At 35.4% G+C, this 17,283-nt stretch overlaps 1 protein-coding gene across 3 annotated transcripts in view; it reads left to right on the forward strand.

Annotated features, from left to right (window-relative positions):
• The window catches only part of LOC143224820 (uncharacterized), a 25,592-nt gene extending 8,324 nt beyond the window's left edge, over positions 1–17,268 (forward strand). For 2 of the 3 annotated variants that reach the window (XM_076453163.1, XM_076453161.1), the window contains exon 2: positions 16,438–17,268. In XM_076453163.1, the coding sequence (XP_076309278.1) occupies positions 16,438–17,055 (618 nt within the window). In that variant the 3' untranslated portion in view covers positions 17,056–17,268. Of the gene's footprint in view, positions 1–12,033; positions 13,140–16,437 lie in introns of those variants that run through there. The other variant, XM_076453162.1, reaches the window with a different exon arrangement.
• The last annotated feature ends 15 nt before the right edge of the window (positions 17,269–17,283 follow it).

Here is a 17,283-nt window from a genome sequence, read left to right on the forward strand (position 1 = left end):
TTTATAACACTAAAATCAGAGGTTCGATTCCCAATCAGTAAAAAAAGAGTGGATAGCCCATTGTTATTTTCTAACAACAAATCATACACACTATTTAAATTCTGAAAAAAAAATCACAATTACGATAACATTTGTTTGTTTGGAATTAAGCACAAAGCTACACAGAGGCTATTTGTGTTCTGCCCACCACTGGTATCGCAACCCGGTTTCTAGCGGTGATTACGATAAGGATTTGTTTAACACTAAATGATTTATTTTCTAGCAACAATTATTAATAATTATCACGTTTGTGAATCAATCTACTGTTCTTGATTTCGTACTAATCCTCGGATAAATGAAACACATGAAACGCATTCCGTTTCAGGGTGCGAAACGAGAAAGCTCTTCTTACACTTGTGTTGCAAACATAAACGTGTTAAAACCTAGATATAAATAAAGTGGTAAAGCTGATATCCAAAGGCAGAGCTAACGATCTGTTTGAAAAGAATCTTTACAAATTCGGTTCATCTTAGAGAATAATATAACCTCTACCGCTTTTATTACTGTATTAATAATTATTAATGTTATTATCACCTATCTATGGTCTTCGCAGTCTTTATCAAGTTTGTTTATTTTGCCTTTATGGTTCAGCTGACTTAATAATGGTCGGTCTGGTGGCTCTCTGAAGTTCCGTTTTAAAGGTAGCTTTGATTTTTGCTAATATACTAAAAAATTTCCACAACATTACTATAAAACATACAGGCCAGGTTTTCTTAAGTGTCCAATTTGATGAAGCCAGTGTTCTAAGGCAAATTTCTCTGAGTACGTACCTGATGAGTTATAACATTTAATTTCAAGGTTCGATCCCTAAAGCTCACCCAGACCACTGTGTAGCTTGTGCTTAAACGAAACAAACGTACTCGATAACATTAGCACATTTAACAATGAAACTGAGGTGTTTAATAGCTAAAAGGCTATATTATAACTACAGCTGTATTTGAACAGCATACATTGTATTTAAAACGGCTGTTATTGTTTTATACTACCAAAATGCCATATTCTTTCATTTAAAACGTTTTAATATTTTGAGAAAATGTCACGAATAGCATAGAAATAATCACATAAAATACATTACAGCAGGGGTGGATACAGGATATTTTGGTAGGGAGGGGAGTATGATCGCCTAAGTAACAATGACTTAAATCCGACCCCAAGTAAACTTTTCCTTGTTACTGCAACATAAATGTCATGGAATTGGTTTAGAAACAAAGAAAAGAAACATACATGACTATGAACTGTCATTTATTGATTTTATTCTAAAATATCAAGTTACAAGTAATCATACAGCACTATACTGAATCACACAACATAGTGCATGTTACAAGTAACCATACAGCACTATACTGAATCACACAACATAGTACATGTTACAAGTAATCATACAGCACTATACTGAATCACACAACATAGTGCATGTTACAAGTAATCGAACAGCACTATACTGAATCACACAACATAGTACATGTTACAAGTAACCATACAGCACTATACTGAATCACACAACATAGTACATGTTACAAGTAATCATACAGCACTATACTGAATCACACAACATAGTACATGTTACAAGTAATCATACAGCACTATACTGAATCACACAACATAGTGCATGTTACAAGTAATCATACAGCACTATACTGAATCACACAACATAGTACATGTTACAAGTAATCGAACAGCACTATACTGAATCACACAACATAGTACATGTTACAAGTAATCATACAGCACTATACTGAATCACACAACATAGTACATGTTACAAGTAATCATACAGCACTATACTGAATCACACAACATCGTACATGTTACAAGTAATCATACAGCACTATACTGAATCACACAACATAGTGCATGTTACAAGTAATCATACAGCACTATACTGAATCACACAACATAGTACATGTTACAAGTAATCGAACAGCACTATACTGAATCACACAACATAGTACATGTTACAAGTAATCATACAGCACTATACTGAATCACACAACATAGTACAAGTTACAAGTAACCATACAGCACTATACTGAATCACACAACATAGTACATATTACAAGTAATCATACAGCACTATACTGAATCACACGACATAGTACATGTTACAAGTAATCATACAGCACTATACTGAATCACACAACATAGTACATGTTACAAGTAACCATACAGCATTATACTGAATCACACAACATAGTACATGTTACAAGTAACCATACAGCATTATACTGAATCACACAACATAGTGCATGTTACAAGTAATCATACAGCACTGTACTGAATCACACAACTTAGTGCATGTTACAAGTAATCGTACAGCACTATACTGAATCACACAACATAGTACATGTTACAAGTAATCATACAGCACTATACTGAATCACACAACATAGTGCATGTTACAAGTAACCATACAGCACTATACTGAATCACACAACATTGTACAAGTTACAAGTAATCATACAGCACTATACTGAATCACACAACATAGTACATGTTACAAGTAATCGTACAGCACTATACTGAATCACACAACATTGTACAAGTTACAAGTAATCATACAGCACTATACTGAATCACACAACATAGTGCATGTTACAAGTAACCATACAGCACTATACTGAATCACACAACATTGTACAAGTTACAAGTAATCATACAGCACTATACTGAATCACACGACATAGTGCATGTTACAAGTAATCGTACAGCACTATACTGAATCACACAACATAGTGCATGTTACAAGTAATCATACAGCACTATACTGAATCACACGACATAGTGCATGTTACAAGTAACCATACAGCACTATACTGAATCACACAACATAGTACATGTTACAAGTAATCATACAGCACTATACTGAATCACACAACATAGTGCATGTTACAAGTAATCATACAGCACTATACTGAATCACACAACATAGTGCATGTTACAAGTAATCATACAGCACTATACTGAATCACACAACATAGTGCATGTTACAAGTAATCATACAGCACTATACTGAATCACACAACATAGTGCATGTTACAAGTAATCATACAGCACTATACTGAATCACACGACATAGTGCATGTTACAAGTAACCATACAGCACTATACTGAATCACACAACATAGTACATGTTACAAGTAATCATACAGCACTATACTGAATCACACAACATAGTACATGTTACAAGTAATCATACAGCACTATACTGAATCACACAACATAGTGCATGTTACAAGTAATCATACAGCACTATACTGAATCACACAACATAGTACATGTTACAAGTAATCATACAGCACTATACTGAATCACACAACATAGTACATGTTACAAGTAACCATACAGCACTATACTGAATCACACAACATAGTACATGTTACAAGTAATCATACAGCACTATACTGAATCACACAACATAGTGCATGTTACAAGTAATCATACAGCACTATACTGAATCACACAACATAGTACATGTTACAAGTAATCATACAACACTATACTGAATCACACAACATAGTGCATGTTACAAGTAATCGTACAGCACTATACTGAATCACACAACATAGTGCATGTTACAAGTAATCATACAGCACTATACTGAATCACACGACATAGTGCATGTTACAAGTAACCATACAGCACTATACTGAATCACACAACATAGTACATGTTACAAGTAATCATACAGCACTATACTGAATCACACAACATAGTGCATGTTACAAGTAACCATACAGCACTATACTGAATCACACAACTTTGTACAAGTTACAAGTAATCATACAGCACTATACTGAATTACACAACATAATACATGTTACAAGTAATCGTACAGCACTATACTGAATCACACGACATAGTGCATGTGACAAGTAATCATACAGCACTATACTGAATCACACAACATTGTACAAGTTACAAGTAATCATACAGCACTATACTGAATCACACGACATAGTGCATGTTACAAGTAATCGTACAGCACTATACTGAATCACACAACATAGTACATGTTACAAGTAATCATACAGCACTATACTGAATCACACGACATAGTGCATGTTACAAGTAATCGTACAGCACTATACTGAATCACACGACATAGTGCATGTTACAAGTAATCATACAGCACTATACTGAATCACACAACATAGTGCATGTTACAAGTAATCATACAGCACTATACTGAATCACACAACATAGTGCATGTTACAAGTAATCGTACAGCACTATACTGAATCACGCAACATAGTACATGTTACAAGTAATCATACAGCACTATACTGAATCACACAACATAGTGCATGTTACAAGTAATCGTACAGCACTATACTGAATCACACAACATAGTACATGTGACAAGTAATCGTACAGCACTATACTGAATCACACAACATAGTACATGTTACAAGTAATCATACAGCACTATACTGAATCACACAACATAGTACATGTGACAAGTAATCATACAGCACTATACTGAATCACACAACATAGTGCATGTTACAAGTAATCATACAGCACTATACTGAATCACACAACATTGTACATGTTACAAGTAATCATACAGCACTATACTGAATCACACAACATAGTACAAGTTACAAGTAATCATACAGCACTATACTGAATCACACAACATAGTGCATGTTACAAGTAATCGTACAGCACTATACTGAATCACACAACATAGTACATGTTACAAGTAATCATACAGCACTATACTGAATTACACAACATAGTGCATGTTACAAGTAATCACACAGCACTATACTGAATCACACAACATAGTGCATGTTACAAGTAATCGTACAGCACTATACTGAATCACACAACATAGTACATGTGACAAGTAATCATACAGCACTATACTGAATTACACAACATAGTGCATGTTACAAGTAATCACACAGCACTATACTGAATCACACAACATAGTACATGTTACAAGTAATCATACAGCACTATACTGAATCACACAACATAGTGCATGTTACAAGTAATCACACAGCACTATACTGAATCACACAACATAGTGCATGTTAGAAGTAATCGTACAGCACTATACTGAATCACACAACATTGTACATGTTACAAGTAATCGTACAGCACTATACTGAATCACACAACATAGTACAAGTTACAAGTAATCATACAGCACTATACTGAATCACACAACATAGTACATGTTACAAGTAATCATACAGCACTATACTGAATCACACAACATAGTACAAGTTACAAGTAATCATACAGCACTATACTGAATCACACAACATAGTACATGTTACAAGTAATCATACAGCACTATACTGAATCACACAACATAGTACATGTTACAAGTAATCATACAGCACTATACTGAATCACACAACATAGTGCATGTTACAAGTAATCGTACAGCACTATACTGAATCACACAACATAGTACATGTTACAAGTAATCATACAGCACTATACTGAATTACACAACATAGTGCATGTTACAAGTAATCACACAGCACTATACTGAATCACACAACATAGTGCATGTTACAAGTAATCGTACAGCACTATACTGAATCACACAACATAGTACATGTGACAAGTAATCATACAGCACTATACTGAATTACACAACATAGTGCATGTTACAAGTAATCACACAGCACTATACTGAATCACACAACATAGTACATGTTACAAGTAATCATACAGCACTATACTGAATTACACAACATAGTGCATGTTACAAGTAATCACACAGCACTATACTGAATCACACAACATAGTGCATGTTACAAGTAATCGTACAGCACTATACTGAATCACACAACATAGTGCATGTTACAAGTAATCGTACAGCACTATACTGAATCACACAACATAGTACATGTTACAAGTAATCATACAACACTATACTGAATCACACAACATAGTACATGTTACAAGTAATCATACAGCACTATACTGAATCACACAACATAGTACATGTTACAAGTAATCATACAGCACTATACTGAATCACACAACATAGTACATGTTATAAGTAATCGTACAGCACTATACTGAATCACACAACATAGTGCATGTTACAAGTAATCGTACAGCACTATACTGAATCACACAACATAGTACATGTTACAAGTAATCGTACAGCACTATACTGAATCACACAACATAGTACATGTTACAAGTAATCATACAGCACTATACTGAATCACACAACATAGTACATGTTACAAGTAATCATACAGCACTATACTGAATCACACAACATAGTACATGTTACAAGTAATCATACAGCACTATACTGAATCACACAACATAGTACATGTTACAAGTAACCATACAGCACTATACTGAATCACACAACATAGTGCATGTTACAAGTAATCACACAGCACTATACTGAATCACACAACATTGTACAAGTTACAAGTAATCATACAGCACTATACTGAATCACACAACATTGTACAAGTTACAAGTAATCGTACAGCACTATACTGAATCACACAACATAGTGCATGTTACAAGTAATCATACAGCACTATACTGAATCACACAACATAGTGCATGTTACAAGTAATCATACAGCACTATACTGAATCACACAACATAGTGCATGTTACAAGTAACCATACAGCACTATACTGAATCACACAACATAGTACATGTTACAAGTAACAATACAGCACTATACTGAATCACACAACATAGTGCATGTGACAAGTAATCGTACAGCACTATACTGAATCACACAACATAGTACATGTGACAAGTAATCATACAGCACTATACTGAATCACACAACATAGTGCATGTTACAAGTAATCATACAGCACTATACTGAATCACACAACATAGTACATGTTACAAGTAATCATACAACACTATACTGAATCACACAACATAGTGCATGTTACAAGTAATCGTACAGCACTATACTGAATCACACAACATAGTGCATGTTACAAGTAATCATACAGCACTATACTGAATCACACGACATAGTGCATGTTACAAGTAACCATACAGCACTATACTGAATCACACAACATAGTACATGTTACAAGTAATCATACAGCACTATACTGAATCACACAACATAGTGCATGTTACAAGTAATCATACAGCACTATACTGAATCACACAACATAGTGCATGTTACAAGTAACCATACAGCACTATACTGAATCACACAACATAGTGCATGTTACAAGTAATCGTACAGCACTATACTGAATCACACAACATAGTGCATGTTACAAGTAATCATACAGCACTATACTGAATCACACGACATAGTGCATGTTACAAGTAACCATACAGCACTATACTGAATCACACAACATAGTACATGTTACAAGTAATCATACAGCACTATACTGAATCACACAACATAGTACATGTTACAAGTAATCATACAGCACTATACTGAATCACACGACATAGTGCATGTTACAAGTAATCATACAGCACTATACTGAATCACACAACATAGTACATGTTACAAGTAATCATACAGCACTATACTGAATCACACAACATAGTACATGTTACAAGTAACCATACAGCACTATACTGAATCACACAACATAGTACATGTTACAAGTAATCATACAGCACTATACTGAATCACACAACATAGTGCATGTTACAAGTAACCATACAGCACTATACTGAATCACACAACTTTGTACAAGTTACAAGTAATCATACAGCACTATACTGAATCACACAACATAATACATGTTACAAGTAATCGTACAGCACTATACTGAATCACACGACATAGTGCATGTTACAAGTAATCATACAGCACTATACTGAATCACACAACATTGTACAAGTTACAAGTAATCATACAGCACTATACTGAATCACACGACATAGTGCATGTTACAAGTAATCGTACAGCACTATACTGAATCACACAACATAGTACATGTTACAAGTAATCATACAGCACTATACTGAATCACACGACATAGTGCACGTTACAAGTAATCGTACAGCACTATACTGAATCACACGACATAGTGCATGTTACAAGTAATCGTACAGCACTATACTGAATCACACAACATAGTGCATGTTACAAGTAATCATACAGCACTATACTGAATCACACAACATAGTGCATGTTACAAGTAATCGTAGAGCACTATACTGAATCACGCAACATAGTACATGTTACAAGTAATCATACAGCACTATACTGAATCACACAACATAGTGCATGTTACAAGTAATCGTACAGCACTATTCTGAATCACGCAACATAGTACATGTTACAAGTAATCGTACAGCACTATACTGAATCACACAACATAGTACATGTGACAAGTAATCGTACAGCACTATACTGAATCACACAACATAGTACATGTTACAAGTAATCATACAGCACTATACTGAATCACACAACATAGTACATGTGACAAGTAATCATACAGCACTATACTGAATCACACAACATAGTGCATGTTACAAGTAATCATACAGCACTATACTGAATCACACAACATTGTACATGTTACAAGTAATCATACAGCACTATACTGAATCACACAACATAGTACAAGTTACAAGTAATCATACAGCACTATACTGAATCACACAACATAGTGCATGTTACAAGTAATCATACAGCACTATACTGAATCACACAACATAGTACATGTTACAAGTAATCATACAGCACTATACTGAATTACACAACATAGTGCATGTTACAAGTAATCACACAGCACTATACTGAATCACACAACATAGTGCATGTTACAAGTAATCGTACAGCACTATACTGAATCACACAACATAGTACATGTGACAAGTAATCATACAGCACTATACTGAATTACACAACATAGTGCATGTTACAAGTAATCACACAGCACTATACTGAATCACACAACATAGTACATGTTACAAGTAATCATACAGCACTATACTGAATTACACAACATAGTGCATGTTACAAGTAATCACACAGCACTATACTGAATCACACAACATAGTGCATGTTAGAAGTAATCGTACAGCACTATACTGAATCACACAACATTGTACAAGTTACAAGTAATCGTACAGCACTATACTGAATCACACAACATAGTACAAGTTACAAGTAATCATACAGCACTATACTAAATCACACAACATAGTACATGTTACAAGTAATCATACAGCACTATACTGAATCACACAACATAGTACAAGTTACAAGTAATCATACAGCACTATACTGAATCACACAACTTAGTACATGTTACAAGTAATCATACAGCACTATACTGAATCACACAACATAGTACATGTTACAAGTAATCATACAGCACTATACTAAATCACACAACATTGTACAAGTTACAAGTAATCATACAGCACTATACTGAATCACACAACTTAGTACATGTTACAAGTAATCATACAGCACTATACTGAATCACACAACATAGTGCATGTTACAAGTAACCATACAGCACTATACTGAATCACACAACATAGTACATGTTACAAGTAATCATACAGCACTATACTGAATCACACAACATAGTACATGTTACAAGTAATCATACAGCACTATACTGAATCACACAACATAGTGCATGTTACAAGTAACCATACAGCACTATACTGAATCACACAACATAGTACATGTTACAAGTAACAATACAGCACTATACTGAATCACACAACATAGTGCATGTGACAAGTAATCGTACAGCACTATACTGAATCACACAACATAGTACATGTGACAAGTAATCATACAGCACTATACTGAATCACACAACATAGTGCATGTTACAAGTAATCATACAGCACTATACTGAATCACACAACATAGTACATGTTACAAGTAATCATACAGCACTATACTGAATCACACAACATAGTACATGTTACAAGTAATCATACAGCACTATACTGAATCACACAACATAGTACATGTTACAAGTAATCATACAGCACTATACTGAATCACACAACATAGTACATGTTATAAGTAATCGTACAGCACTATACTGAATCACACAACATAGTGCATGTTACAAGTAATCGTACAGCACTATACTAAATCACACAACATAGTACATGTTACAAGTAATCGTACAGCACTATACTGAATCACACAACATAGTACATGTTACAAGTAATCATACAGCACTATACTGAATCACACAACATAGTACATGTTACAAGTAATCATACAGCACTATACTGAATCACACAACATAGTACATGTTACAAGTAATCATACAGCACTATACTGAATCACACAACATAGTACATGTTACAAGTAACCATACAGCACTATACTGAATCACACAACATAGTGCATGTTACAAGTAATCACACAGCACTATACTGAATCACACAACATTGTACATGTTACAAGTAATCATACAGCACTATACTGAATCACACAACATTGTACAAGTTACAAGTAATCGTACAGCACTATACTGAATCACACAACATAGTGCATGTTACAAGTAATCATACAGCACTATACTGAATCACACAACATAGTGCATGTTACAAGTAATCATACAGCACTATACTGAATCACACAACATAGTGCATGTTACAAGTAACCATACAGCACTATACTGAATCACACAACATAGTACATGTTACAAGTAACAATACAGCACTATACTGAATCACACAACATAGTGCATGTGACAAGTAATCGTACAGCACTATACTGAATCACACAACATAGTACATGTGACAAGTAATCATACAGCACTATACTGAATCACACAACATAGTGCATGTTACAAGTAATCATACAGCACTATACTGAATCACACAACATAGTACATGTTACAAGTAATCATACAACACTATACTGAATCACACAACATAGTACATGTTACAAGTAATCATACAGCACTATACTGAATCACACAACATAGTACATGTTACAAGTAATCATACAGCACTATACTGAATCACACAACATAGTACATGTTATAAGTAATCGTACAGCACTATACTGAATCACACAACATAGTGCATGTTACAAGTAATTGTACAGCACTATACTAAATCACACAACATAGTACATGTTACAAGTAATCATACAGCACTATACTGAATCACACAACATAGTACATGTTACAAGTAATCATACAGCACTATACTGAATCACACAACATAGTACATGTTACAAGTAATCATACAGCACTATACTGAATCACACAACATAGTACATGTTACAAGTAATCATACAGCACTATACTGAATCACACAACATAGTGCATGTTAGAAGTAATCGTACAGCACTACACTGAATCACACAACATTGTACATGTTACAAGTAACCATACAGCACTATACTGAATCACACAACATAGTGCATGTTACAAGTAATCATACAGCACTATACTGAATCACACAACATTGTACAAGTTACAAGTAATCATACAGCACTATACTGAATCACACAACATTGTACATGTTACAAGTAATCGTACAGCACTATACTGAATCACACAACATAGTGCATGTTACAAGTAATCATACAGCACTATACTGAATCACACAACATAGTGCATGTTAGAAGTAATCGTACAGCACTACACTGAATCACACAACATTGTACATGTTACAAGTAACCATACAGCACTATACTGAATCACACAACATAGTGCATGTTACAAGTAATCACACAGCACTATACTGAATCACACAACATTGTACAAGTTACAAGTAATCGTACAGCACTATACTGAATCACACAACATAGTGCATGTTACAAGTAATCATACAGCACTATACTGAATCACACAACATAGTGCATGTTAGAAGTAATCGTACAGCACTACACTGAATCACACAACATTGTACAAGTTACAAGTAATCATACAACACTATACTGAATCACACAACATTGTACAAGTTACAAGTAATCGTACAGCACTATACTAAATCACACAACATTGTACAAGTTACAAGTAATCATACAGCACTATATTGAATCACACAACATTGTACAAGTTACAAGTAATCATACAGCACTATACTGAATCACACGACATTGTACAAGTTACAATGAACTTTCATGTATTCCTAAATAACATGTTACAAGTAAACATACAGCACTTAGGCCTATAGCAGTATATCGAATCACGTACACAACATATTAACATGATCTCTTTAACACCACAGTACATATGACCATGTACTCTCGTTTATTCCAAATCATTTCTGAGGTCAAGTAAGTGACGGCCTAGTGGGTTGATCTAGCCAATACTATAAAGTCACTAGGTCTGAGGTCAATTTAGTACTGGTCAGACAGTAGCTCCTTGTTCCTGGGGAAATCCCACTAAGTGGTCTACGTAATCAAAAATATTCTGATTGAGATGATCAGTACTTTATATTTCTGATTTCCCACTAACCTACACAATTTTGGTATGGCCAGTGGGGGGAATGCACTACCCCCCTCTGTATCCATCCCTGCATTGCAGTAACGCGTTAAGATTTGCATAATCCATTAAAAATGTCAGTAAAGTATGGTTTATTCATTTCACGTCAGTGTTTATTTTAAACACATCAGATATATTAATTAAGATGAACCGTTAGCATTTCATACATTTCTAATATGGATATTATAGCGAGTAAATGTTTACATTAACTTGATATCCGTCGCATAACACTATGGTGGAACATAACTTGACATTCGGTATATCTTCACACATCAAACTAAATAAAAATATCTCTGACCATTTTGACTGCGAAAACCTGTAAAAGCATTTATTCTTTTCGTGTAATGTTTACAAAATACGAACTACGTTTCCTCTAGAATGAATCTTTGCAAGAGACCATATTATACGACTGATTACTGGTGTTGAAAGGTAATAGGTTTGTCTAAGCTAATTGACAGATCAAAGGAGTCCGCCTCTGAACTGCATTAGCTTGTAGCATGAAACTTGCCGCCAAGTTGACGTCAGGACTGCACAAAAGACGGTATAAAAGAGACGTTATAACTTTCAGGCCAAACCCAAACTCCTCGTTGTCTTGGTAAAAATTTCGAAGACAAACGACAAAGGAGGTCCAGTTTTGTTAAGGCAACTTCTGTTATTTTCGAGAACTACAGAGTAAGTAAACATGTTTGTAAATTAGAAGTCTCGATAATATTTTGTGAAATAAATGTATCCTCCGACGTTTTAATTGCAGTATGCCACGAAAACCTTTGTTTTGATAATAATATCAAATTACTTTTAAATTTCCTATTATATAATTTATAGGTGGCTGTTGTCGGTTTGAATTAAGCACAAAGCTACACAATGGGCTATCGGTATTCTGCCTACCACGGATATCGAAACCCGGTTTTTAGCGTCATAAGTCCGCAGACATGCCGCTGAGCCACTGGGAGGCAGGTGGTCGCTAAAAAATGGTGTCATAAAACATCTAACAAAAACTTAGTTCCAATTAGCAGCGTCTTAGGAACTTTCACAATAAGTTATTAACACGTAATTAACGCAACTATTAATAAGTTTATTTGTATATCATTAACACGTTATAACTTGTACATATAATATGTATGTGTGGGTGTGTATATAGACATACGATTGCCCCAACCATCTATAAAATCTCTATGTATATCCTTAACATAATTAAACTTAACTATTTGTACACTCTACATATACACACATATGTATATGTATATTTAAAGACAGAGGCCCGGCATGGCCAAGTGGGTTCAGGCGTGCGACTCTTAATCTGAGGGTCGCGGGTTCGAATCCCCATTGCACCAAACATGCTTGCCCTTTCAGCCGTAGGGGCGTTATAATGTGACGGTCAATCCAACTATTAATTACTAAAAGAGTAGCCCAAGGGTTGGCGGTGGGTGGTGATGACTAGCTGCCTTCCCTTTGGTCTTACACTGCTAAATTAGGGACGACTAGCGCAGATAGCCCTCGAGTAGCTTTGCGCGAAATTCAAAAACGAAGGAATGATTTAAAGACAGGTATTTACAAATAGTTGGGTTAATGACAAAAATAACCGTAGTATTAGAGACCTCAAAAACTAATTTTAGAAACATTTTATTTTTATTTGAAAACTTAACATCTGTCGGAGAAATTGGTTACTAATTGTTAACTAATACTATTACTCTTTTATAACAGTCCAACTTATTCACTGTAGTGTATAATTTATGTTACCTTGCACATATTGTAATCACACTGTATATTCTGTAATATAGCATTGAAATCGCCGACTTACTCATAACATACAAATCTACTCATGTACTTCCTCAAAGCGATGAAGCGATAAAACTGAGACAAATTCCTATATCTATTGTCCATCCCGGTCGGACAACGGTAAGTTTACAGAGTTGCAACGTTGAGATTCAAGATTCGATTCCCCGCGGTTTAGAGAGCTCAGGTAGCCTATTTTCATGATCCATTAATTAATAAAACGCCAGGCCAAGTTCCATTGAACCAAGGAATGATTCCATGTAATTTGTTGAGCATGCGCATATCTATCAACTTGTATGCGTGTATACATTTGCAAATGGGGAATCTGGAATAAATAATAACAATGTGAAATCTAAACAAAAGCATTTAGAAGTCATAACAAATATAACTCCGGCAAATGCCCCCCAATGGCACAGCGTTATGTCTGCTGACTTACAATGCTAAAAACTGGGCTTCGATACCTGTTTGTTTGATTTTGGATTTCGCGCAAAGCTACACGAGGACTATCTGCACTAGCCGTCCCTAACTTGACAGGATAAGACAAGAGGGAAGTAAGCTAATCACCACCACTCACCGCCAACTCTTTTACCAACGAATAGTGGGATTGACCGTTACATCATAACGTCCCCACGGCTGAAAGGGTAAGCATGTTTGGTGCGACGAGGATTCGAACCCACGACACTCAGATTACGAGTCGCGTGCTCTAACCACCTGACTATGCCGGGCAACTTCGATACCTGTTGTGGGCAGAGCACAGATAGCCCATTGTGTAGCATTGTGCTCAATTACAAACAACAACTGCTGCAAATAGTGATGTAAGCAAGCTAAGTAAGTTATCTGTAGTTCTACGGTGTGTATAAAAGTTAAAACACCACTTTACGTCTTCCTAGAAACTTACGACACACGCCCACACTAAACTGTGTGGAAATAATAATCAGGTTTATTTAAACCAAAATTCAAACTCGTTCCCCTGTAAACCTGTTTTCACTGTGAGGAACGTTTTATAAAATGTGTCAAGCATGTAAACCTTAAAGATGGGGATCGTGTTGTAAAATGATAGCATGTTTGTTTTGTTTTGTTTGTTTCTGAATTTCGCACAAAGCTACTCGAGGGCTATCTGTGCTAGCCGTCCCTAATTTAGCAGTGTAAGACTAGAGGGAAGGCAGCTAGTCATCACCACCCACCGCCAACTCTTGGGCTACTTTTTTACCAACGAATAGTGGGGTTGAACGTCACATTATAACGCCCCCACGGCTGAAAGGGCGAGCATGTTTGGCGCGACGGGGATGCGAACCCGCGACCCTCAGATTACAAGTCGCACGCCTTAACACACTTGGCCATGCCGGGCCTATGATAGCATGAAAATCTGAAGTATAGGAAGCGTGTTAACGCGTGAAGATGTCATCACTCATTACATTAGATGCACCAAAAATGCACAAACTGACATTTAAATACAAAAGATGTAGTTACTATTCACATACCTAACAGAACGTATCTTACTATAAAGATAATTGCTACATGTGTGCGTGTGTCAGTGTGTCTTATGGTAACTGGAAATTAGCAGACGATTTTTAAGTTATTTTATTTTAGGATTTTTGTTCCAAAACGGAGATAAGAAAAATCCCTTAAAATAGGGCATATTTAAATTTTTTTCTATGTTTTTTGCTCTCACAATTGGCTCGTTCGATTATTGTAATTTTTGTATGAAAACTGGAAACTGTCTAACGGTGCACATGCGCTATTTACTCTATCATTTCTTTCCCAAGAAAATAAATAATAAACACCGGCAACTGGGCCACGTCTTCACTTTTAGACTTTTCTCTTTTAATTTAAAGACACAAGTAATTAATAAGTTAAATGACTCAATGATTATCTACACAAATCACGGCTTGCGATTAGCATCTAATGAGATCATTGGGAATTTTACTGATAAGAAAGGAGAGCATTATCTAACATTATTATTTATACAATATTTACTTTCTTAACAATAACTGGAAAATGATCAGTTTACCCAACTCTCTGTGTCTCGTTGTTACTGTTCTAAAATGTTGTGGTTTCAACTCTCTACCTATTCTAATGCCACAATTTATAGCCATGTCACGCTTTTAAAATACTGTATTACTCAGTCGCCCTTCATAAACGTCTTTGTTTGCACATTAGTTACCATCTCATAACTTATTCTTGTTTCTAAATATAGATGACGAACCATTGCACTTTAGCGCTGCTTTTTGAGATTTGGTTGATTGGAATAACACGTGGAGGCGTGATCGAAGTCTCAACACGATCTCCCAATGAATATCTTACCGTTTCTCATAAAGAACACTTGAAACACTTACCTTTGGAAAGTCACGCTGCCGTTTCGCCTTCTGAGTTCTTCACGAAAAACTTGGAACAGGATGACTTATGGGAGTCCATGATGGATGACAATGGTGAAGATAAGATATTTCTTTTACGTATTTCTCCAAATACTCTGGATGATGGTTCCTGGTATCTTTACAGACAACATTTTCAAGTTCCTGGAATAACGAAGAGTGGCAATGATCCTCAGAAACGTCAGTTTGTATCTTGGGGTGGAAAAAGGGATACTGAAGACAAAGACATTCAGAAACGTCAGTTTGCCGCTTGGGGTGGAAAGAGGAATGCTGACGATTTTGAACCTCAAAAACGTCAGTTTGCCGCTTGGGGTGGAAAGAGAGATTTCGTTCCTTGGGGTGGAAAGAGAAAGCTGGACTACAAGTATAACAAGAAAGATTTTAATGCTTGGGGTGGAAAAAGAGGACTTGAGCCAATGAAATATGACGGTAGTTACGAATAAACGTTTTTGGAGACTGTGAATCAGTTTAGGCAAGTGACATAAAATTAGCTTGTATACTAAAATATATCTCTTTCGATACAGGATAATAATCATATTCTTAAAATCAAATTCATATTTTTAAAAATATCTGTTTACTGAAGTAGCTGACGGTAGATGTCAGCACTATGTGAGACAAGAAACGCACTGGAAAGATGAAATAAAACTTACAAAAAAATCATATATTGTTGT

Source organism: Tachypleus tridentatus, chromosome 9 (assembly GCF_004210375.1).
Source record: "Tachypleus tridentatus isolate NWPU-2018 chromosome 9, ASM421037v1, whole genome shotgun sequence".
Lineage (NCBI taxonomy): Eukaryota > Metazoa > Arthropoda > Merostomata > Xiphosura > Limulidae > Tachypleus > Tachypleus tridentatus.